We start from the raw sequence: 25,181 nt of genomic DNA, 5'->3' as shown, positions 1-25,181 counted from the left end.
TTTTTACTTTTCTCACCCAGTTTGTGCAGATTTATCCCTGGAATCAAGATTTTGGTATTTCCACATTGTTCACCTTTATCCAGGAAGAATGAAACTAAATTTATGAAAAGGTGTTCTCTGAGAACCATCATAAGAGGATACTCAGCAGGTAAATTATGGGAACAAAACTCAAGCATTGTGCTAATGTATCCAGTGACTTATTAATTGTGTGCTACAGCATTCACAATGCTAATTTTAGATTCTGTCAGCTGTTTCTGAAAGGTACAGGAATACATATTTCTGTCATGCAGGCCATAGCTAATGTATTTGAATTTTGGCCCTATTGTATAATAAACAGGTTAATATCTATAATGGGCATGTTTTTCATTTTGGAGCTTCTGTGCTACAGAGGGATCCAGGCTGGTGTGCAAGGGCTGTCTGTGTTTGAAAAATGCATAATAGCAGCAATTTTACCCAATTAAAGAGGTTAGTTTGTTCTTTTCTTTTCCCATTTGTCTGAAATCTCTTCTTGGAGCAAAGCATTCCTCTAAATAGAATATGAAGGAAAAGCTACAAATATGGGAAATATGAAATGAAAGCAGAAAATGTTGGAAATACAGTCAGTCAGTCAGCATTTGTGAAGAGAAAAGATGGTTATGATCAATATTCCCTGCAAGGAAGCTAACAAAAACCCCAAATCCGAACAGTCAGCCCTTTCAAGTTACAGCATGAAAAAATTTAAAGGGGCGGTGCACTTAACTAAATCACCCGCACAATCCAAAAGGAAAATGAGAGTTCCTTGGGTATGATGTTTTGCATATGTACATTTTAACTGAACAGTCTGATGCATACCTAATGCTTTGTTATTTTCACAGATTCTAATTGACCCATTGCGCATTTCCATATTATCTGGTTTTATCCCTCAAACTGATACTGTAACTATTTTGAAGTAGCTTTAATTTCAGCTATAATAAATGTGAAAGAGCATAATAAATAATAGGCTACATGCTTTTAACATTTTCAATGTGAGTACAGTCACACCTGAAATACTTGGAACATATCCCGACTAAATTCTGGAATTCTTTTACCACAGTGACTGAATCATAACTGCATTCTTATTGAAGTAGTTTTCAGGGACCTGCAGACAAACGTGCTTTGCCACCCTCTATTTATTTGATAGGACTCTCTTAAAGAAGGTGTCTGTTCTGATGAATGCTTGAGTAGACTCCAGCACTCCTCCAGGTCACCATTCTTTCTGTGTGAGCCTGGGCCTACAGTGGCAGCTAACTGTTCAACACAATGATTGGTTGCTGATTGTCAAATGTTAACTCCCACATCTGAAATATCAATGCCATGATCATTAAAATTATCAATTTGCATAAAGGAATACTCAAAGCAGGCCAAAGACATGCATACTTGACACCCATGACACCAATAGATAGTTTTGCCTCAAATTTCCTGTCTCATACTCACAAAAGCAAATGATTGACCAAAAAAATGCAATACACTGGAGAAAGAGATTAAACACTGCATTCAACTGATCGCCCCTGGTGAAAATAATTTTTCTGGTAAGCAGTGTTTTGAGTGGAAAATTTTAAGCAACAGCATTCAGAACACTGTGCTAGATTTAAAGCAAAATTCTCACCCTAATGCAGAAGAATGTGAGCTCAACCCTCCTCTCCAGAGGTTTGAGCACCACATCTAGATTTACACTTTTGTGAATTACCCCAAGGGAGCACTGCAATAAGGTCTTCATCCCTTTGGATGAAATATTAAATCAAAGCCCAGCTTCCCTTTCAGGGTGGTTGACCATGTGACTGTACAACCCAATAGCTGTATAGTGCAGGCTACAATATTAGCATTAGTCTAGAGTAGGGTTTGGGGTGTTGAAGCATATATCATGTTAGTGCTCTGTTGTCTGTGCAAATAAATAGCATGTGCTTCACCTCAAATTGATCTCTGTGTCTGCAGTATATTGTTATCAACTCACCCACCAACAGATAAGCGTGCAACTAGTTCACAAGCAAAGCGATCCCACTGTAGAACCTAACAGATCTCACTGCTAAGTGTGGTATTTTGCTGTATTCAAATTTGCCGCTATATTTTCTGACATTCTAATTGTGGCTACAAGTCAAAAGTACTTAATTGGCTGTGAAGTGCTTCAGAACATACTGATGACATAAAAGGCACTATGTTGATGCTGTCCTTTTCTTTCTGAATTATCCTTCTTGGTGATGGTTGTTGTGACCACAATTAAGTGTTTGTCAATCAATAATGGAATAGAAATTTCATTATTAATCAGTAATCTTATATTTCATGGTCAGATACAGTTTCCCAGCCTGTACTGCTCACCTTTTTTGGATTGGTTGTTTGTTTGAATGTGCCCTTACTTGTTACGCTTAAAGCGAGGATTGCTTTTCTGTGATTGGCTTGGTTGCACCAGCACAGGCTCACAGGCCTGATTATCTAGCTCAGGATGTTTGGTCTGGGCATCTTTCTTTCCACCTGCTTGTTGATGTTCCTGCAAAATGTGTGTTCTTAGCCAATTAGCTTTGGGTTTTAAATTTACTGTCCAGTGATGCCAAAGACATTGATAGGGTGAGAAAGAAAGTTCTGTCGAAAGAATTTGAACAGTTAGGAGCTAAACTAAAAAACATAATGTCCAAGCTAATAATCTTAGGATTACTGTCATTGGGAAAATGTTAGAGTCTATTAAACTTCTTTTGAGGAGACAACAATAACAGTAACAACAGGATAGATAAAGGGAACCAGTAGATGTAATATATTTGGATTTCCAAAAGGCTTGCACTAAGGTACCACATATAAGGCTACCTAATAAGCTAAGAGCCCATGGTGTTGGGGGGTACTATATTAGCATGGATAGGGGATTGGCTAACTAATAGGAGACAGAGAGTTGGGATAAGGGGGGCATTTTCAGGATGGCAACCTGTAACTAGTGGAGTGCCACAGGGATCAGTGCTAGGGTCACAATTATTTACAATATATATTAATGACTTGGATTAGGGAAGTTACTATCACCAAGTTTGCTGATGACACAAATATAGGTGGGAAGGCAAGTGGTGAGAATGACACAAAGAGTCTACAGAAGAATATAGACAGGTTAAGTGAGTGGGCAAAAAATTGGTAGATGGAATATAATGTGGGAAATTGTGAGATTATGCCCTTTGGCAAGAATAATAGAGGAGCTGAATATTATTTAAATGGAGAAAGACTGCAGACAGCTGTAGTACAGTGGGATTTGGGGTCCTCATGCATGAATCACAAAAAGCCAGCATACAAATTCAGCAGGTAATAGGGAAGGCACACAGAATGTTGGCCTTTATTTCAAAGGGAATGGAGTAAAAAAATAGGGAAGTCTTGCTAAAACTATACAAGGCACTAGTTAGACCACACCTAGAATACTGTGAACAGCTTTGGTCCCCTTATCTAAGGAAAGATATACTGGCATTGGAGGCAGTCCAGAGAAGTTTCACTCAGTTGATCCCAGGTATGAAGGGCTTTTCTTATGAGGAGAGGTTTAGTAGGTTGGGCCTGTACTCATTGGAGTTTAGAAGAATGAGAGGCGACCTTATTGAAACATGTAAGATTCTTAACAGGGTAGATGCTGAGAGGTTTTTTCCCTTTGTGGGAGAGTCTAGGACCAGAGGGCATAATCTCAGGGTAAGGGGATTTAAAACAGGGATGAGGAGGAATTTCTTCTCTCAGAGGGTAGTGCTGGAATTCTTTACTGCAGAGGGCTGTGGAGGCTGGGTCGATAAATATATTCAAGGCTGAGATAGACAGATTTTTAATCAGTAAGGGAATCGATGGTTATGGGGAAAAGGCAGCAAGTGGAGTTGAGGATTATCAGATCAGCCATGATCGCATTGACTGGAGAAACAGATTTGATGGGCTGAACAGCCTACGTCTGCTCCTACATCTTATGGTTACTCATTCGGAGAGCCAGTGCAGACACGATGGGATAAATGGCCTCCATCCGCACCATAACAATTCTATGCTTCTGTGACTGGAATCACAGCTCACCTGGGACGGCCATTAAAAACTGGTTACATTTTTTTCTCTCTACACAGTGTTTTCCTCCAATCGAAGCTTTCACTCTTCATTTCCAGTGTTAAAATTGTGTCTGAATGTCTAGACAGTTTACACAAAATCTTAAATTTGTTTATGGTCTTCACGTGTGCTCTTAAAGCTATACTTCTCATAATCTTACAGTCATCACTGAGTGATGGCACGAGTTTCTTTGTCGTTGTTTCTGGTTCATGTTTTGCTGGTCTGCTATCAATTCAAATGTACATACAAAAAATTAATGTCTTCCAGATCATTACGTTTTGGGATTTGATTAGATTGACTATTTTTATCATTTACCAGATTATGGGCTCAATTGATTGTATCCTACTCACTTCATTTCAGTTTGTTTCAATTTGATAGGACAAACTCATAGTGACCGATTGAAGGGGGGTGGGCAGGTAGAGCTGGGTAGAGGGCCAGTGATAGATGGCAGCAAAGAAGAGATTGTCAAAAGGACAAAGGGGTGTTGACGGTGTGATATTAGCTGAGGAATATGCTAATGATGACATTAAGGGTAGAAAGCAGGATGAGCAAGATAGTCCTAATGGGGGTGGGGTGGGGGGAAGGGATCGAAATAGGCTAAAAGGTAGAGATAAAACAATGGATGGAAATATATTTAAAAATAATGGAAATAGGTGGGAAAAGAAAAATATATATAAAAAAATTAAAAATATTATAAATTATTGGAAAAAAAGGGGATCGGAAAGGGGATGGGGATGGAGGAGAGAGTTCATGATCTGAAGTTGTTGAACTCAATATTAAGTCCGGAAGGCTGTAAAGTGCCTAGTAGGAGGATGAGGTGCTGTTCCTCCAGTTTGCGTTGAGCTTCACTGGAACATTGCAACAGGCCAAGGACGGACATGTGGGCATGAGAGCACGATGGTGTGTTGAAATGGTCCAGTGAAACTCAATGCAAACTGGAGGAACAGCACCTCATCTTCCAACTAGGCACTTTACAGCCTTCCGGACTTAATATTGAATTCAACAATTTTAGATCATGAATTCTCTCCTCCAACCCCACCACCTTTCTGATCCCCCTTTTTCCAATAACTTATAATTTTTAATATATATGTTTCTTTTCCCACCTATTTCCATTATTTTTAAATGTATTTCCATCCATTGTTTTATCCCCAACTTTTAGCCTATTTTGATCCCTTCCCCCCACCCCACCCCCACTAGGGCTATCTTGCTCGTCCTGCTTTCTACCCTTAATGTCATCATTAGCACATTCCTCAGCTAATATCACCACTGTCAACTCTCCTTTGTCCTTTTGTCAATGACATCTTTGGCAATCTCTTCTTTGCCTCCACCTATCACTGGCCCTCTATCCAGCTCTACCTGTCCCACCCCCCCTTCAAGCAGTTTATATTCCATCTCATTTCTCTATTTCCTTAGTTCTGATGAAGAGTCTTACGGACTTGAAATGTTAACTGTATTCCTCTCCGCAGATGCTGTCAGACCTGCTGAGTTTTTCCAGCTATTTTTGATTTTGTTTCAGATTTCCAGCAAAAAGAGTTTAATTACCATCTCCTCAGTTTAAACAATGAAAGACAAGGATCATCTTTAACTCTTTTATTTTGCTTTCATCATAGTGACCAATCATGAGTTCAGTCTCTGTCACCACTTCTCGTTTTCTTTGGTGTTTTATTTGAGCAGAGACTTCACATGTTTACATGAACGTGTTTTCATTGTTCCCTTTTTTTTTGCTATTTTGAATGTGTGAAGTTTTTTTTCCCCTGTTCCTTTGTGAACTAAGTTTCAGCTTTTCTAATTGGTACACCCACTCTTCCTCCTTTGCCTGCAATCTTAGTTGGGTCAGTTTGTGTTCACAACCTTTATTCCTTGTAATCATTTTAACAGTGCTGCTACTTACTACATTAAAATTAAAGTGTGGACAATCTGGATTGCAAGTGATATTCTTATTCCATTGTTATGATCTTTTGCCTCTTAACATGTATTTTCCCACTGACGCTGATGTAATGTGGGTTGGGACACAGAAATAATTCAGCCATCAAGTATCCAATCCTGTTTGAAAATCCAGCCCAACAGTTCAAGTTGAAGACCTCTTAACTATTACACTATTGTTACCCTGTTATCACATTTGCTTCACAAATGTAAAAGTTCAAACCTGGCAGAAAAATTACATGAGAAAGGAAATATCACTCTTTGTTTAAAATGTACAAATAGAGTTTAATTACCATCTCCTTAGTTTAAACAATGAGAGGCATGGATCATCATTAACTCTTTTATTTATCCTGAAACTGAATAGCGTCAATGACAGACCAGTGCTGAAAGCAAAGCTTATACCTGAAGTTAATTTTGTCCTCACAGAACATTCATGTGTTCACTTCTTTGGCAATACAGCAAAAGCCAAAGAACTTTGGAAAAGAATCATATTGCCTCTGGTTAGGCATGAAGCTGACACAGCCCCTTACCCCTTTGCCCACCCCCACAGAAATCACCCCCGATGTGAGAACCAGGTTACTCTATGTCATGTTTTGCTGAACTTGTCAAATTTTAAAAATACAATGGCATCTGGCCAACTTTTTACAGAACAAATTTTTCAGTTTTTAGGAATTGTGGTATGTGTTGGCAGCACCTAAACCTAAAACATGCCATTAAAAACAATTAAAAGACTGTCATCCAGCTGGGTGGGACATTTTTATTATTCATGCATTGAATGTAAGCATACTGCTCATCCCTAAGTGCACTTCAGAAGGTAGTGATGAGCTGCTTTCTTGAACTGCTGCAGACCTAATGTAGTTACACCCACAGTGCTGTTAGTTCCAGGGTTTTGACCCAGCAACAGTGGAGGAATCGTGATATAGTTCCAAGTCAGGATGATGTGTGGCTTAGAGGGGAACTTGCAGGTGGTTGTGTTCCCAAGCAACTACTGCCATTCTGTTGAAGGGTCATGAGGACTTGAAACGTCAACTGTACTCTTCTCTGCCGATGCTGCCAGACCTGCTGAGTTTTTCCAAGTATTTCTGTTTCTGTTTTTGTTTTGGATTTCCAGCATCCGCAGTTTTTTGTTTTAACTACTGCCGTTGTTCTTCTAGGTGGTTCAGGTCACACATTTGGAAGGTGCTGTCGAAGGAGCCTTGGGGATTTGCTGCAACCATTCCTTCCAACAGCTCATCTACCCAATCCTCCAAACACCACCTGCCCTGCATGTGACAGAGTCTGCAGATCATGCATTGGACTTGTCGGCCATCTCAGAACTCACTGAACAGAGTGGAAGCAAGTCATTTCGATCCTGAACACTGCCTAAGAAGGAAAAAGGACTATTTTCAACTTTAGTGTCATATTTGACCACAAGATAAGCTTCCACCCACATTTCCATCACTAAGACAGCCTATTTCCAACTTCATAACATAACCTGGCTCCACCCTGCCTCATTAAATCTGCTGCTGAAACCCTCATCCAGGCCTTTACTTCTAGACTTAACTATTCCTGTGCACTCCTGACCTGCCTCCCACATTTTACTCACCATAATCTTGAGGTTATCTAAAAATTCCCCTGCCTGTGTCCTTACTTGAAGTCCTAATCACCAATCACCCCTGTGCTCACCGACCTACATTGCCTCCACGTTAAGCAACAACTCGATTTTAAAATTGTTATCCTTCTTTGCAAATCCCTCCATGGCCTTGCCCCTATCAATCTCTGTCATCTCCTCCACAACACTTTCCGGTAACTGTGCTCCTCTATTTCTGGCCTTTTGAACATCCCTGATTTTAATCGTTCCACTATTGGTGGCCGTGCTTCTAGATGCCGAGGCCCTAGCTCTGGAATTCCCTCCCTAAAACTTTCTGCCTTATTACCTCTTTTCCTTCCTTTAAAATGTTCCTTAAAACCTACCTCTTTGACAAGCATTTGGCCATCTTGTCCAATATCAACTTACCTGGCTTGGTGTCAAATTTTACTTTATAACATTCTTGTGAAGCACTTTTGGGACATTTTATTACATTAAAGTGCTACATAAATATAAGTTGTTATTATTGAGAGCTTGAAGAGATTTGTATAAACAATCAAAGCAGTTAAAGTGAGTGCTTCCAGACTCCTGCTTGAACAAAAGGTAAACTGGCACTGTGGTATTTCCAGCATTAAATGGGAATGCCGATTCTCTCCAAACACACTGGGGTCATTGTAACCCACCCAGGACAGAAGATAACCTGATGGAATTGGGCCTGCCACATGTTTTACACCCTGCCTGATGTTACCTTGACTTCTGGTAGCCTGTTCAATTCAGTCAGTTTCCTAAGATAAAAGCAAAAAACTGCAGATGCTGGAAATCCAAAACAAAAATAAAAATACTGGAAAAACTCAGCAGGTCTGGCAGCATCTGCAGAGAGGAACACAGTTCCTCTCAGTCAGTTTCCTGTTGGATCAGTTTGGTTCAAGTTACCCTCAGAATTGGGGTGGTCGGGGGGTGGGGGGGGAGGGGGTTGGCGGGGTGAGGTGGGGCAGTGGTTGGGGAGGGGTAAGGTGAATGCCAACCTGCCCGGATGTTGGCAGTGTGAGGCCTGGGTGATTTTAAGTCCCGCAGGCCTCATCTGCATGCTCCTGGTGAGCTGCTTATCAGGCAGGTACTGGCAGCTGGCCAACAGATGAGAGTGGGGCATTTCAAGTGGTAGGTGACTGTGGGCCAACACCAAAGTTACAATTATTGATAACAAGTTAAGGCTTGGGATGGAGATTCCAAGAGGGCATCAGAGGTAGGCATGGAAGCAGTAAGCCTAAACTTTTCTTGTGGGGCCTAGTGTAGCACTCCCCCAGGCTGCGCTCGCCTCCTCCCCCAGGCTGCACTCGCCTCCTCCCCCAGGCTGCACTCACCTCCTCCCCCAGGCTGCACTCGCCTCCTCCCCCAGGCTGCACTCGCCTCCTCCCCCAGGCTGCACTCGCCTCCTCCCCCAGGCTGCACTCACCTCCTCCCCCAGGCTGCACTCGCCTCCTCCCCCAGGCTGCACTCGCCTCCTCCCCCAGGCTGCACTCACCTCCTCCCCCAGGCTGCGCTCGCCTCCTCCCCCTGGCTGCACTCGCCTCCTTCCCCAGGCTGCACTCGCCTCCTTCCCCAGGCTGCACTCACCTCCTCCCCCAGGCTGCACTCACCTCCTCCTCCAGGCTGCACTCACCTCCTCCTCCAGGCTGCACTCACCTCCTCCCCCAGGCTGCACTCGCCTCCTTCCCCAGGCTGCACTCGCCTCATCCCCCAAGGCTGCACTCACCTCCTCCCCCAGGCTGCACTCACCTCCTTCCCCAGGCTGCACTCACCTCCTCCTCCAGGCTGCACTCACCTCCTCCTCCAGGCTGCACTCACCTCCTCCCCCAGGCTGCACTCACCTCCTTCCCCAGGCTGCACTCACCTCCTTCCCCAGGCTGCACTCACCTCCTCCCCCAGGCTGCACTCGCCTCCTCCCCCAGGCTGCACTCGCCTCCTCCCCCAGGCTGCACTCACCTCCTCCCCCCAGGCTGCACTCACCTCATCCCCCAGGCTGCACTCGCCTCCTTCCCCAGGCTGCACTCACCTCCTCCTCCAGGCTGCACTCACCTCCTCCCCCAGGCTGCACTCACCTCCTCCTCCAGGCTGCACTCGCCTCCTCCCCCAGGCTGCACTCGCCTCCTCCCCCAGGCTGCACTCACCTCATCCCCCAGGCTGCACTCACCTCCTCCCCCAGGCTGCACTCACCTCCTCCCCCAGGCTGCACTCACCTCCTTCCCCAGGCTGCACTCACCTCCTTCCCCAGGCTGCACTCACCTCCTTCCCCAGGCTGCACTCACCTCCTTCCCCAGGCTGCACTCGCCTCCTCCCCCAGGCTGCACTCACCTCATCCCCCAGGCTGCACTCACCTCATCCCCCAGGCTGCACTCACCTCCTCCCCCAGGCTGCACTCGCCTCCTCCCCCAGGCTGCACTCACCTCCTCCCCCAGGCTGCACTCACCTCCTTCCCCAGGCTGCACTCACCTCCTCCTCCAGGCTGCACTCACCTCCTCCTCCAGGCTGCACTCACCTCCTCCCCCAGGCTGCACTCACCTCCTCCCCCAGGCTGCACTCACCTCCTCCCCCAGGCTGCACTCACCTCCTCCCCCAGGCTGCACTCGCCTCCTCCCCCAGGCTGCACTCACCTCCTTCCCCAGGCTGCACTCACCTCCTCCTCCAGGCTGCACTCACCTCCTCCTCCAGGCTGCACTCACCTCCTCCTCCAGGCTGCACTCACCTCCTTCCCCAGGCTGCACTTGCCTCCTTCCCCAGGCTGCACTCGCCTCCTCCCCCAGGCTGCACTCGCCTCCTCCCCCAGGCTGCACTCACCTCCTCCCCCAGGCTGCGCTCGCCTCCTCCCCCTGGCTGCACTCGCCTCCTTCCCCAGGCTGCACTCACCTCCTTCCCCAGGCTGCACTCGCCTCCTTCCCCAGGCTGCACTCGCCTCATCCCCCAAGGCTGCACTCACCTCCTCCCCCAGGCTGCACTCACCTCCTTCCCCAGGCTGCACTCACCTCCTCCTCCAGGCTGCACTCACCTCCTCCTCCAGGCTGCACTCACCTCCTCCCCCAGGCTGCACTCGCCTCCTTCCCCAGGCTGCACTCACCTCCTTCCCCAGGCTGCACTCACCTCCTCCCCCAGGCTGCACTCGCCTCCTCCCCCAGGCTGCACTCGCCTCCTCCCCCAGGCTGCACTCACCTCATCCCCCAGGCTGCACTCACCTCCTCCCCCCAGGCTGCACTCACCTCCTCCCCCCAGGCTGCACTCACCTCATCCCCCAGGCTGCACTCGCCTCCTTCCCCAGGCTGCACTCACCTCCTCCTCCAGGCTGCACTCGCCTCCTCCCCCAGGCTGCACTCACCTCATCCCCCAGGCTGCACTCACCTCCTCCCCCAGGCTGCACTCACCTCCTTCCCCAGGCTGCACTCACCTCCTTCCCCAGGCTGCACTCACCTCCTTCCCCAGGCTGCACTCACCTCCTTCCCCAGGCTGCACTCGCCTCCTCCCCCAGGCTGCACTCACCTCATCCCCCAGGCTGCACTCACCTCATCCCCCAGGCTGCACTCACCTCCTCCCCCAGGCTGCACTCGCCTCCTCCCCCAGGCTGCACTCGCCTCCTCCCCCAGGCTGCACTCACCTCCTTCCCCAGGCTGCACTCACCTCCTCCTCCAGGCTGCACTCACCTCCTCCTCCAGGCTGCACTCACCTCCTCCCCCAGGCTGCACTCACCTCCTCCCCCAGGCTGCACTCACCTCCTCCCCCAGGCTGCACTCACCTCCTCCCCCAGGCTGCACTCGCCTCCTCCCCCAGGCTGCACTCACCTCATCCCCCAGGCTGCACTCACCTCCTTCCCCAGGCTGCACTCACCTCCTCCTCCAGGCTGCACTCACCTCCTCCTCCAGGCTGCACTCACCTCCTCCTCCAGGCTGCACTCACCTCCTTCCCCAGGCTGCACTCGCCTCCTTCCCCAGGCTGCACTCGCCTCCTCCCCCAGGCTGCACTCACCTCCTCCCCCAGGCTGCACTCACCTCCTTCCCCAGGCTGCACTCACCTCATCCCCCCAGGCTGCACTCGCCTCCTCCCCCAGGCTGCACTCACCTCCTTCCCCAGGCTGCACTCACCTCCTCCCCCAGGCTGCACTCACCTCCTCCCCCAGGCTGCACTCACCTCCTTCCCCAGGCTGCACTCACCTCCTCCCCCAGGCTGCACTCACCTCCTCCTCCAGGCTGCACTCGCCTCCTCCCCCAGGCTGCACTCACCTCCTCCCCCAGGCTCCCCAAGAAAAGCTAAAAATTTACTGTTCTGGATCTTTTCTAATCCCAGGTTATCTTCCCAACATTCAACTTCCAGAAAAGCCACAGCAGCCTCCAAACCCAGGCCACACTTTCCGATATTGCTGCCTTTGGCCTGCTGCCCATGCTGATGCTCAGAAGAGCAGGTTCTATCTGGGCAATTGGAGTTGAAATTGGCCCACAATGTCAGGAAATCACTGGCGAAAACCCACTTTTGTCCACGTTTTTGCTAACATTGCAGTGGCCAATCAGGAGACAACCAAATCTTCAGCAACCAATGTCAAGACCAAGGTCCCAAATGGAAAAATGTTATTTTTTATGACTTGAACTATGACAGCATACATACCCACTGTCCCCTCCCTGTTCACCATCACCACTGTTCTCACAGTGGGTCTTAAGGGATTTTTGTCCATTTTAGAATTAGTCTTTCTCTCCTTTGTCTTTATTGTCTGTGTTCAAGCATAAACTTGTAGCACAGTAGAGGTTATGTTGTATCTGGCCTCAGCTGTATTTGGCTTGATGCATGGAGTAAAATAAATTGCACAAGTGAAAGTATTGAGGACAAGTTGTGACATACAGGTAGAATTTGATCAGAAGGAGACAGCACCGACACAAAATGCCAGGCAAAAAACAAAACTACTATTTCATTTCATAATATTGATCTTTCCTGGACATTCACTCTCCTGTATGATCTGATGAAAGGAAACAGAATGGCCCAGATTTTGCAGAAAACACTGAGATGTTCGCTGCTCGTGAGAGTCAGGACATCACCGCAATGTCTGACAATTACATTTGTGCCAAAAACTGGGAACTGTGGTGCATCTCAAGAGGGGCTCTGGAGGAATCTCCAATGATGGCCCCTCCAGGTCCCTTTGTAAAGCAGCAGGGACCTGTACTTTTTTAATTTTGGGCTGATTGCCCACAATTACCACTGAATTTAATGGTGATTTATTTAGAGCTGGTATCTGCAGGCAAAGAGCCTGCCCAGGAGTGCATCCACATCTGTTCACACCATTTAAATCTTAAGCAAGGAATGTACCACTTCTGTTTCACATTTGGAGCCAACTTTTAAATGATTTTTGATTTCATTCGGACCAAAAGTAAATTCCTCTGAATACTGAAGTCTCAAACATTGAGCTCTAATCTTGAAGGTTGTTTGACCTTCAAGAGCTGTTTCTGGCAGGAGGACAGTGTCCTGTCATGGTAGCACATTCTCTTCATATTCAGAGATTTATTTTAGAGTTGTATTAACAGCTTTGTGTGTTTGCCCCACATAATCAGAGGTGACCGTGACATCAATCCAAATTCACTGAGTTAAGTTTCAGATGTGTTCGAGCAGGAGGGCTGGGAGAGGGAAGTGGTGAGTGGGATGGAGGAAGCGGGAGGGTCAGGGAAGGGGAGCAATGAGTGAGGGGCTTAGGGGATGGAAGCAATGAGTGGGAGGATCAGGGAGGGAAGTGGCGAGTGGGAGGTAAAAAGCAGTGAGCTGGGGGTAAGTAGGAAAAGTTGGTAAGTTAGTAAGAGTTAGTAAGAATTAATAAGTTGGTAAGAGTTAGTGAGTTAGTAAGAATTAGCAAGCAAGTAAGCAGATTTTTGGACCAGTTAGGATCAAGGCAGTGAGCAGATTTTTAATGTAAAAATGACAGGTCAGGAACATAATCCATCAGTATTACATGGTTTCTTATGGGTATGTGATTTTTGTTCCACACTTTTTCATTTAGCATGCCTTTTATTTTAGGAACACATTTGGAATGTTAAATGAGAGAAAACTGTACTTTAAGGTAAGCTTGAGTATTTAAACTTCAAAGAGTTGGTATTCAGTGTTAAGACAATCATAACTAATGAGGAAATGATATTCTTTATGCAGTAAATTCACATTTCTCCCCACAGTCAGCAGCAAATACTGTTACGTCACTGGTGACCACAAAATCTGGGTCAATGATGTGAAGTTGTTTGATGAACTGTAGAGAAATGTGAAAATATAAACAATATTGCAATTGGTAGATAAAAGACTAGTCTCCAGAACATTTGTCTGCGGCAAACTGGTAATTATGGGATACAACAATATTGGCCTGAGTTTTACTGTGAGTGGCAAAGCGGCAGATTTTGCCACAGACCAGCGGAAAAATGCAAATTTACCAAGTTTATTGGCTGCACAAGGGTTTCAACTTGGTGAGGATTGCTCGTGGTGACACCATGTCATATCATGTCATGGGCTGAAGGCACGCCCATTGAGGTCAATGTTCAGTTCAAAAGCGAGTGAGCGTTTAATAATGATTTTAAGTACTTTTAAACAGTTCAAACATTTTTAAAACTTTCACAAACTTTTAAATGCTTTTCAACACCTCAAACTTGAAATACTTAAAGCTGTCAGGGACAAGAGCAAACAATGTTTCCATAAAATAAATTCAGATCCCATCTCACGCAAGTGGCACACAAATCTGCCTCCCTCCCTCTCTCCTCACTGAAAGTGTCTGGAGTGATTCAGAAGAAGCTTCTTTCCACTTATCAAACATGTGTTGAGAAAAGCTGTGTAAAAACTAGGATTTATGATCCTTGTTACACCACTAAAGCAAAGTTCTTTCAAGAAATCAAGTACCAAGTCATACGGACTCGAAACGTTAACTCTGTTTCTCACTCCATAGATGCTGCCAGACCTGCTGAGCTTTTCCATCATTTTCTGTTTTCATCTCAGATTTCAAGCATCTACAGTATTTTGCTTTTATACTAAGTTTGTAATCCTTCGATTCAGATTTTGCCTGAGATTCCATTGTCCAAAATGGATGCCTTGATCTCAAGTAAAAGTGAAACAAGTGCTCACTCAGAGTGACATAATGCAACCTCGGGTTGGATTTAATGCAGCTGTGTTGATGGGATCCATGGAGGCCGGGCCATTTATTAATGGTCAATCTCTCGACAGCAGGAAAACCTCCCCCCATTTAAGTTGGGGGCAGAAACGCCGGATTCCCGGCCGCCACTGGTGAGATGTCAATTAGGCTCATTAATGAGCCAATTGATGCCCATCATACCTGAGTCCACCATAATTTAATGGTGCTTCAGGTCTCCAGTGCCCTCCCAGGGCAGCCGATCAAAACTTGTCGGATGTGTCAAGGGGATCCCTTGCCATCAGGCACTCTGTGTCCATTTGAGGGGCCTTACATTGGGCAAGCGAGTGACTCTGAAAGCCACCCCCCTGCCCTTGCCTCTAAACCACCCCCCTCACGAATCCCACCCGGCGACCCCCATCCCATCTTCATTCTCCTGTGACCTGGGTACCCCCACAATTCTGGACTTGGGTGGGTGCAGCGCCATCAACAGCCACCTAGCACTGGCAGCAATTATGAGCTCTCAGCCTCTGATTAGTTGGCAGCTCTTTGCGGGTAGGACTTCTGGCGCTAGGGGTCTCAATCGCAGGGAAGGTCCAATAGCAAGTGACCAGTGAAGTGCCTGAAGGGCACTGGTTAAGTTGGGCCTCCTCCATGGGATTGACAAGGGCTCTCCATCAGTTCTCTGACTAGTGGAAAAGACTTCCATTGGCCCAGCAAAATTTCGGCCACCATTTCTACATTAGTTATAATTGTTTTTTAACATCTGCGTACCAAACCTTTGAAGTTTAAATACTCATGCATACTTTAAAGTACATTATTCTTTCAGAACAATTTCATATTTATCTGATTTCTAATTAGTCATTGTAAAACACTGAATATCAATGCTTTATTCCTTGTGGTTTTAAAGTTCATATTTCATGCAAATAACTTTGCAATCATGTTCAGAATTCACCCTTAAAGCCAACATGATTGAAGAGTTGTAAAATTTAAGATTATTTCAATGCCTCTTGTTATGAGCCATTGTTATGAGCCAACAGAGATCACTTACTTTTCCCACCCACTTTCTGATTAAATGTAATTTCTACAATAACATTTCATCATAGCTTTGTTCATTTAATACTGCACAGTATCACCTTTTGTCTGACTGTGAATATGTTGCTGTTATGCTACAATCTGCACTCATTTCTCAAAGAGCAAGACACTGTGGGTTTTCTCGCCTCAACTCAGAGAGACACGGGATGGGGGTGGGAGGAGGAGGGGAAGAGGGGAAGATCTCAGCAGGTAACAGGGTCTCAGCAGGTAACAGAGTGTATGAGGCTGGGGCACTTTCCAGGTCCCTCCAATGCAATCAGATCCTTCCTATAATGTGGTGACCAGAACTGCACACAATACTCCAGCTGTGGCCTCACCAAGGTTCTATACAACTCCAACATGACCTCCCTACTTTTGTAATCTATGCCTCGATTGATAAAAGCAAGTGTCCCATATGCCTTTTTCACCACCCCACTAACATGCCCCTCCGCTTTCAGAGATCTATGGACACACACGCCAAGGTCCCTTTGTTCCTCAGAACTTCCTAGTTCATTGAATACTTCCTTGTCAAATTACTCCTTCCAAAGTGTATCACGTCACACTTTTCAGGGTTAAATTCCATCTGCCACTTATTTGCCTATTTGACCATCCCTTCTATATCTTCCTGTAGCCCAAGACACCTGTTAGGAGAGCACCATGAGTTCAGCTCTTTACTGCTTTCTAAAGCTTTTAATGCATTTCTAAAATAAACCTTTGAACACTGGGAATGTGCTACTCTGACAGGGTATGGTCCTACTGCCTGAAGGTCAAGCAACCATCAAATATTAGAGCTTGGTGTTTGAGACTCCAGTATTCATCATCACAGAATCACACCGTGCAGAAGAGGTCCTTCGGCCCATTGACTCTGCACCAACACGTGAGACCTACCTACCTAATCCCATTTATCAGCACTTGGCCCATAGCCTTGAATGTTATAACGTGCCAAGTGCTCACCCAGGTACTTTTTAAAGGATGTGAGGCAACCCGCCTCCAACACCCTCGCAGCACATTCCAGACCGTCACTACCCTCTGGGTAAAAAAGCTTTTCCTCACACCCCCCCTAAACCTCCTGTCCCTCACCTTGCACTTATGTCCCCTCGTGACTGACCCTTCAACTAAGGGGAACAGCTGCTCCCTATCCATCCTGTCCATGCCCCTCATAATCTTGTACACCTCGATCAGGTCATCCCTCAGTCTTCTCTGCTCCAACGAAAACAACCCAAGTCTATCCAACCTCTCTTCATAACTTAAATGTTTTATCTCAGGCAACATCCTGATGAATCTCCTCTGCACCCCCTCCAAAAATGTGGTGACCAGAACTGCACACAATACTCCAGCTGTGACCTCACCAAGGTTCTATACAACTCCAACATGACCTCCCTACTTTTGAATTCTATGCCTCGATTGATAAAAGCAAGTGTCCCATATGCCTTTTTCACCACCCCACTAACATGCCCCTCCGCCTTTAGAGATCTATGGACACACACGCCAAGGTCCCTTTGTTCCTCAGAACTTCCTAGTGTCGTGCTGTTCATTGAATACTTCCTTGTCAAATTACTCCTTCCAAAGTGTATCACCTCACACTTTTCAGGGCTAAATTACATCTGCCACTTAACTGCCCATTTGACCATCCCTTCTATATCTTCCTGTAGCCCAAGACACTCAACATCACTGTTAACCACCCGGCCAATCTTTGTGTCATCTGCAAACTTACTAATCCTAACCCCCACATAGTCATCTATGTCATTTCTATAAATGACAAATAATAGAGGACCCAACCCAGATCCCTGTGGTACGCCACTGGACACTGGCTTCCAGTCACTAAAGCATCCTTCTGTCATCACCCTCTGTCTCCTACAACTAAGCCAATTTTGAATCCACCTTTTCAAATTACCCTGTATCCCATGTGCATTTGCCTTCTTTATAAATCTCCATTTGGGACCTTGTCAAAGGCTTTGCTGAAATCCATATAAACTACATCAACTGCACTACCCTCATCAAAACACCTGGTCACCTCAAAAAAAACAATCAAATTTGTTAGGCATGACCTCCCTCTGACAAGTGGAAATAAATTCTCTGCTTCAGAATTTTCTCCAATAGTTACCCTACCACTGACATGAGACTTGCTGGTCTGTAGTTCCCTGGCTTATCTGTACAATCCTTCTTAAATAGCAGAACCACATTAGCTGTTCTCCAGTCCTCTGGTACCTCCTCTGTGGCAAGAGATGAATTAAAAATTTGGGTCAGAGCCCCTGTGATCTCCTCTCTTGCCCCCCTCAGCTTTCTGGGACACAAATCGTCTGGACCTGGAGATTTGTCCACTTTTAAGCCTGCCAACACCTCCAATACCTTGTCACTCCATATAACACTTTTGCTACAAATGACATCAAAATAGTTTAAAATATTGCCTCCAAATGTGAAACTGAAACAGTACTGAAGTACTCAAGAAAGGAAGAGAAAGAAAACAGGGGACCTTAGGCTAGTTAACTTGATATCAGTCATCAGGAAAATGCTGGAATTTGTTCTTAAGCAATACTTAACATTGCACTCAGAAAATCATAGTATGACCAGACAAAGCCAAGATGGTTTCATGAAAGGGAAATCATATTTAACCAATTTATTAGTTTTTTTTGAGGATATAATTGGTAGGGTAGATAAAGGGGAACCAGTAGATGTAGTAAACCTGGGTTTCTGAAAGGCATTGAAAAATGCACCACACGAAAGCTTTATGGGCGAGTTAAACGCTCATGTAGTCGGGGGTAATAACATGGACAGAGTATTGGTTAACCAACAGGAAGCAAAGTGTGGGCATAAAATGGAGCATTTTCAAGTTGGCACGCTTTGACAAGTGGAGTACTAGTTTCAGCACTAAATAAATCAATGTTAATCCAGCGCTTGTTGTGGCCAATCAGGTCAAATTAACAAAACACGGATCCCTGCTGCTTTACAAAGCTCCCGGTTTTTAGTTATTTAAAGAACCTGTTACTAATGTTTTGTTTGCACTTCAGCCCCATGCTCCTGATCTATGGACACCCGGTGCGGAAGGGGGTCGGGAAGGAGGAGGACCTCCTTGTGAACCTGCTCCTGGACCTGGCCAAGTTGGCTATTAACAGGTCCAGGCAGCGGGCAATCAACGGGGGAGTCCCGCCCGATTGTTTGTCCCTCTTCCGCGGCTACGTTCGTGGCCGGATGTCCCTGGAGAGGGAGCACGTGGTGTCTGCCGGCACTCTCGAGGCCTTCCATGCTCAGTGGGCACCGCGGGGACTGGGGTGCTTTATTAACTCCTTTTATCACATTTTAGTTTAAAGTTGTAAGTTTCCTTTAAACTTCGTTCTTGGTTTTACAGCTGACCTGAATTAGTAGGGGCTGTGCCTGATTTATCCCAATTTTGTTAATTTAGTCTAATTGTTTTAACTCTACAAGAGTTACAAAGCTCCCGGTGGGATCATCATCGGAGGTTCCTCCGAAGCCCACTGACTCACAACCTAAATTCAAGATTTTAAATTCAGAAGTTGTGCTGCCGTTCCCGCCCTCAATAGGGGCAAACGCCTCAGCGTTCATCGCGTTTGGGACCTCAAAACCTGGGCCAAGTGACAAAGACAAGAGTTTTCGTGTTTCATACATGGGTATCAATACAAGGTGATGGTAAACACAATGACACGGCATTGCCTGGGAATCTGTGCTTTTTTTTTTTCTCTATCCACCAAGAACTCGGCACATCCCCTTCAGCGGTGGCTGCTGATAAATATCCGGAACTCTGCTCCCTACAAGTGCTCGTGTGAATGATCACACAACAAAGGCTGCGGGTGAGGAAAGGGGATTCCGGATCGCTCACACTCCCAAACAGACTGGCAGCAGCAGCTGTTTGCGGTCGGGTAGTGTGAAAGAACATCGGTACCCCACAGGAAAGGGTCTCCCCCGGGCCAGGTGCACTCACAAGGCGGAGTGTGTGTGTGGCTGAGAGGCGGCGTTTCCCCTCTGTCTCCGTCAAGTGGTGCGCTCCACGAGGCTGAAATTGACAAGAGTGCGGGTTTCACCGGCAGATACAGACATGGCTGGAGCCGAAGCAAACCGGGGGGCGCTCCACTACGAGCAAACTTTGGTAAGCACTTCTATTTTAACTGTTTTGGTGCTGCGAGCGAGCGAGGTTTCGGCTGGGCGGCACATCACGACTCCGGCTTAGCGCTTCGCTGTCGGTGTAGCATTCCTTCAGCTTCCGCGGCCAGCCGTCCGATCTTTCCCCGTTTTCTGAGCGTTTGGTTGCAGCAATGTAGTACCTAGTGTTCACGGTGCAGATAGGACAGTATCAATGAAATAACAGCTATTTTGTCAGATGTAAACACCACTCGTAATGCGTTGAGAACGCATGCTCTTTCTCCAATACAATCCGGCCTTGGTCATTTGCAAGGAGTCAAAAAAAATATAGCAAACACACAGAAATCTGGATGTTTTGTGGTGTGCTCTTTTGAAATCATTTCTTGGTAGGGAAGTGTAGACGAATAATTGCACAACTCTCAAATTGTCCATAGCTGGTTTTCATTCATAGGACAATTGTTTTGAGATTAAACATACATATTTAAAACTCGAGCAGCACACTCTCTCAGAATTGTTCAATATTTGCCTCAAAGGCCTCACCCAATATTATCAACCACCAGTGTCACTAGGCTGAATCGATGGGACTCTTCTGAGCAATTAATTTAATTACACAACCCTCAGACCTGCACTGGGTTTGGAACTTTCCCCAGTACCTTCAATTTATTTGCTGTGCACCCATTGTCATTTGTGAGAAGCAACCACTTCAAATGTTGACAGATATTGTAACCTGGTGGTATAAGACATTGTAGTGTCTGGAAAGGACAGGTTAGTAAAGTGCTTGTGCTCCTATATTGTACACCAAGAAGCACCCAGCGTGGATAGGAATGCAATGCCCGTGGTGGAACATTTCTCAAGATGAAAGCTTTGGAATGTCCCAGAAAGAGGATACTTCAACTGAAATATCCTCAGATAAGGAGGGTCTTAGTTTCATTCCATTTGTGCTTTGGTTGCAACACCATGCCATACATTACATTCAACAATAAACATTTGCACAGCATATTACACTGTAGATTGAGAAAAGAGTTGTGATGACCGTGTGGAATGCCAATAGGACTAGTGCATGCTGCTGTGAGCATTACCCTGTCAGTGCCTTGTGTCTTTTGCTTGTGATAATTCTTCTATTTAGGATTGAATGGAGCATATTCCAAATGTTTGGTATTTAATTTGTGATGATTAGACAGGAGTTGAGGAGAAGTATTTTCACCCTGAGTGTGGTGGGGATCTGGAACTCACTGCCTAAAAGGGTGGTAGACGCAGAAACTTTTGAGTACTTTTTAAAAAGTAATGGATATGCACTTGAAGCATCGTAGCTGCAAGGCTACAGACTTAAAGCTGGGAAATTGGAATAGACTGGTTGACTCTTTATCAGCCTTTGTAAACAAGATGGGCCAAATCGCCTCCTTCTGCTGTGCTATTAATTTCTCTAATTCTATGGGCATGACTTTGGGAACCTGATAGTTTCTGGATCCTGACACTGCACCTCACCTACAACAGTCACACACAGTACAATCTTGAAACGTGAATGCCCTAATTGGACTGAAGGTGAGCTTGGTGCCAAATTAGTGCCGTCAAGCATAATCGGGAAGGGGGAGCTGCCCCCAGAGCACAAACAGCAAAGGCAGATGGCAGCCATGATGGGGCCTGCTGCAGCTTTGCACAAGAGAAAGACAGTGTCTCGGAGGGCCAGCAGCTTTACCGAGCACAGAAATGGACAAATGGTCATAGGGAAGTTAAAGCATGTGATCTGGCGCAAGATCTCTCAGCTCCTGAAATTTTTCAACATTAAAACAAACCTTTTTCTGCCTGCTTTGAACTTAACAGCTGTGCACTAACGTACACCAGGCTGTTCAGGTTTGCAATTGCAACTTTGAAAATCGTTGCCTTGTCCTCTCCAGTCAGTTAACAAGCTCCTCAAGGATCTTAAATGGGCCATTAATTGGAGGCAAGCTGGTTCTCCATTTCCCCCTCTCCTGCCCTCCTTTTGAAAATGTTCACGTTCCAGAGGCAGTGAGATCCAATGCCTCCCTCTTTTGGGGATGCAATTTTCAAATCACACTTGCACCCCTTTCTGACCCACCATCAATTGAAAATCCTGGCACATGAGTCTTCTGATATGTCCTGCGAATATTAGCACTGAGCTTAGAATAAGGACCAGGAGGTTGCAGTTTTTAACATCATTTGTTTTAAAGTATAAAGTTTTCTTTACAATAATTGTGTTAGAAATTTATTGTGTAAATTCGACTTTTTGCTTCCAGCTGTGTTTCCCCTATAAACTAGGAACTTGGTCTCATTTAGTGATGCCATTCATTAATGTCTGTCCATAGTTCAATGTCACTTTAACTTCATTCTGTTGTTTTCAGTGTAGTAAGGAATTTTTCCTACACCTACTGAATCTCACACTTTGTGGCCACTCCATATGGAATGGTCACAACTTAGTTTTGATTTTCTTGGTGACTTAAAATAACAGAAAAATGCAGCAGAATTTCCGACAATCCCAATTCTTCCCTCACTGAATTATCACAGCTGGGCGCTTTCTCACAAGAGTCACTGTTTAAGAGCATGTCCAGCCACCCCCATAAATGGATTTCTGCCTTCCTCCCCCAAGCTACTGTAGTATGTACTACTATGCCAGCAGAGATCTGCTAACTAGGCACAATTGGGTGATGGAACTATAATGTTCTTTGCCTCTATGGTTCATTACCACATAACATAATGCATTTACCCATTTAACCATGAATTTTCATTTAAGTTCATCAAACAAATGTAGCACTCTGTTTTCAGATCGTCATTTGTAAAATGCCTGGGGTTGTGCACTTTCCAGATAATGTCTTGTATCACCAGATCACAATAGTGGTCAACATTTGAAATAGTTGCTCCTCATAAATGCCAAAGGGTGTACACCTAATAAGCATAAGTACTGAGGAAAGTTCCAAACCCAGTACAAGTCTGGGGTTGTGTAATTAAATTAATTGCTCAGAAGATGTCCCATTTGTTCAGCCTAGTGATACCACTGGTTTTTGGTATTGGGTGAGGCCTTTGAGGCAAGCATTGAACAATTCTCAGAGAGTGCTGTTTGAATTATGTATATTTGATTTCAAAACAATTGTGTAATAAATAAAAAAAACAGCATTGAACAGTTTGTTGTGGAAGGCATGGTTGTTCACCAACAGTTAATGTTTTCTTTCTCTGCTTCTTCTTTGTCTCCTATCCTCTTGCTCCTTCTTTCTCTCCTCAGTCTTTTTTATCCACTTTCCTCTCTTCTGCTGTCTTTGGAGATGATTGGTAATGATAACAAGAGAAAATGAAGTGGCCAGAAATGGAGAAGAATGAGAAACTCAGAAATGACTAGCGAACTGGAAAATGTTTTAACTGAGACAGTGTTAAGGCATTAGAACTTCAGCATGCTGTGCCAGCACTTGCAGCTTACTAGGGGGTGAGATCCTGCTCTGGACCTAGTCATCGTCTGGGCAGACATTTCAAGGAAATGGGAAAGTTGGATTTGCTTTTGCACGCTCCCAGGCAACTGTTTCTTTCTGGAGTAGGCAAGATTCTGCAAGCAAACAATTCGCCGGACCTCCAGCTGGCTGGTGATGATGCAGAAAATCAGTATTTCTTCCAAGTGAAGCTTTTTTGGGGGATCATGTTGAGGTGAAGATGAGGAGTGCATTGATTTGGAGGTATTCTTTTAACTTGGGTTGGAAATTGGCTGAGTGATAGGAGACAGACAGTGAGAATTGGGGTACATATCGGTACTTATTATTGGCTGGATGTGACAAGAAGTGTTTCCCAGGAATCTGTTCAAGATTTCAACTTTATAGCATATTTGCTATTAGAGGTGGAGAAATCCAATTGCACAGCACTGCTTCTAGCACGACCTGCTCCAATGAATTTATGTAGCTCTGCTAGAAGCAGTGCTTTGTGAATGAATTTCTCCCCAGGAAGGTGTATACTGTATCCAAGTTTGCATATCACACAAAATAATGCAGATAGGACCAAGAGGTTGCAAAGAGACACAGAAAGTGATTGAATAAATCAAAGCCAAATGGAGTTCAGTGGAGGACAAGTATGAAGTCACCTGCTTTGGACCCAAGAAAAATACGAGTATTTTCTAAATGGTGAGAAACTAGAAACTGTAGAGGAGCAAAGAGAGATTTTTTAAAAATTTATTCTTTCACAGGATTTGGGTGTCGCTGGCTAGGCCAGCATTTGTTGCCTAATTGCCCTCGAGAAGGTGTTGGGTGAGCCACCGCCTTGAACCGCTGTAGTTCACATGATGTAGGTACATCCACAATGCTGTTAGGGTGGGAGTTCCAGAATTTTGACCAAGTGACAGTGAAGGAGCTGTGATTTGGTTCCAAGTTAGGATGATGTGTGGCTTGGAGGGAAAATTGCAGGTGGTGATGTTCCCATGCATTAGAGTACATAAATCATTAAAAGAAAGTAGACAAGCACAAAAAGCAATCCAGAAAACTAATGGAGTGTTGGCCTTTATCTCAAGGAAGCTGGAAACAAGGGGAAAGAAGATATACTTCAGTTGTGTAGAGCCTTGGTCAGGCCCAATCAGTGGAACTGTATTGAGTTTGGATACCACACCACAGGAAGAATATATTGGCCTTTGATGTGGTGTAAAACAGATTCACTATAAGTATATCATGGCCTAGAGGGTTAAATGCAAGTATAGAAGCTGGAGGGGGTGGTCTGATTGAGGTGTTTAAAAGGATTTGATAGGCTGGCTCATATTCTTGTATTCTTAAAAGGTGGGGGGGAGAGGAAACAGCTGTGCCAAGATATTTAGGTTGAGGTTTCCCTTCCTGCCATCTGAAAAGTCAGCAGCAAATGCGCCCCCACAGCCATTTAACCCTCCAATGCACAATAATTGACTGGAGACGGGACTTCTCCCCTCACTTGGACACAGCTCGTCATCAGAGAGTTGCCAGCCAATCTGATTTGCTGGCGGCTGCCTGGTTCCTATGGCAGCAGAAGCTGCAGTGGACAGGATTGGGACTGCAAGCAGTTCCCAAAGTTTAAGTCCAGGACAGGTAGGTGGGAGAGGTGAAGCCTGGGGTTGGGGTGGGCAGAGAGGGGTCGGCGTGGTCGGTTGGGGGTATTGCTGGAGCGGCTGAGAGTAGGGGGCAGGGGGAGGGAGCGCCCGCAGGGATCAGATCTTCCAAGGGTATGTCCAGTGTTGAAAGGAGGCTGTTTATGTTTGACACCCCTGCCACCACTTCCTGCTCAAAGCCTGAGTGGGATCATTTTCTGGCTTTCCCACATCCCTTAACTCCTGCCGGCCTGACAATCGAGGCTGGGTGGGAAACGGCCCTTAAGTGGTCATTAATTGGCCACTTAAGG

At 45.6% G+C, this 25,181-nt stretch overlaps 1 protein-coding gene across 1 annotated transcript in view; it reads left to right on the top strand.

The window, feature by feature from the left end:
* The first annotated feature begins 19,781 nt into the window (after positions 1-19,781).
* LOC121269216 (chloride channel protein 2-like) overlaps positions 19,782-25,181 on the top strand; it is a 611,614-nt gene continuing 606,214 nt past the window's right edge. The window contains exon 1 of the mRNA XM_041173762.1: positions 19,782-19,839. Within this exon, the coding sequence (XP_041029696.1) occupies positions 19,789-19,839 (51 nt within the window). The 5' untranslated portion in view covers positions 19,782-19,788. The remainder of the gene's footprint in view (positions 19,840-25,181) is intronic.

Source organism: Carcharodon carcharias, chromosome 2 (genome assembly GCF_017639515.1).
Source record: "Carcharodon carcharias isolate sCarCar2 chromosome 2, sCarCar2.pri, whole genome shotgun sequence".
NCBI lineage: Eukaryota > Metazoa > Chordata > Chondrichthyes > Lamniformes > Lamnidae > Carcharodon > Carcharodon carcharias.
This window is presented reverse-complemented; position numbering and strand designations above follow the sequence as displayed.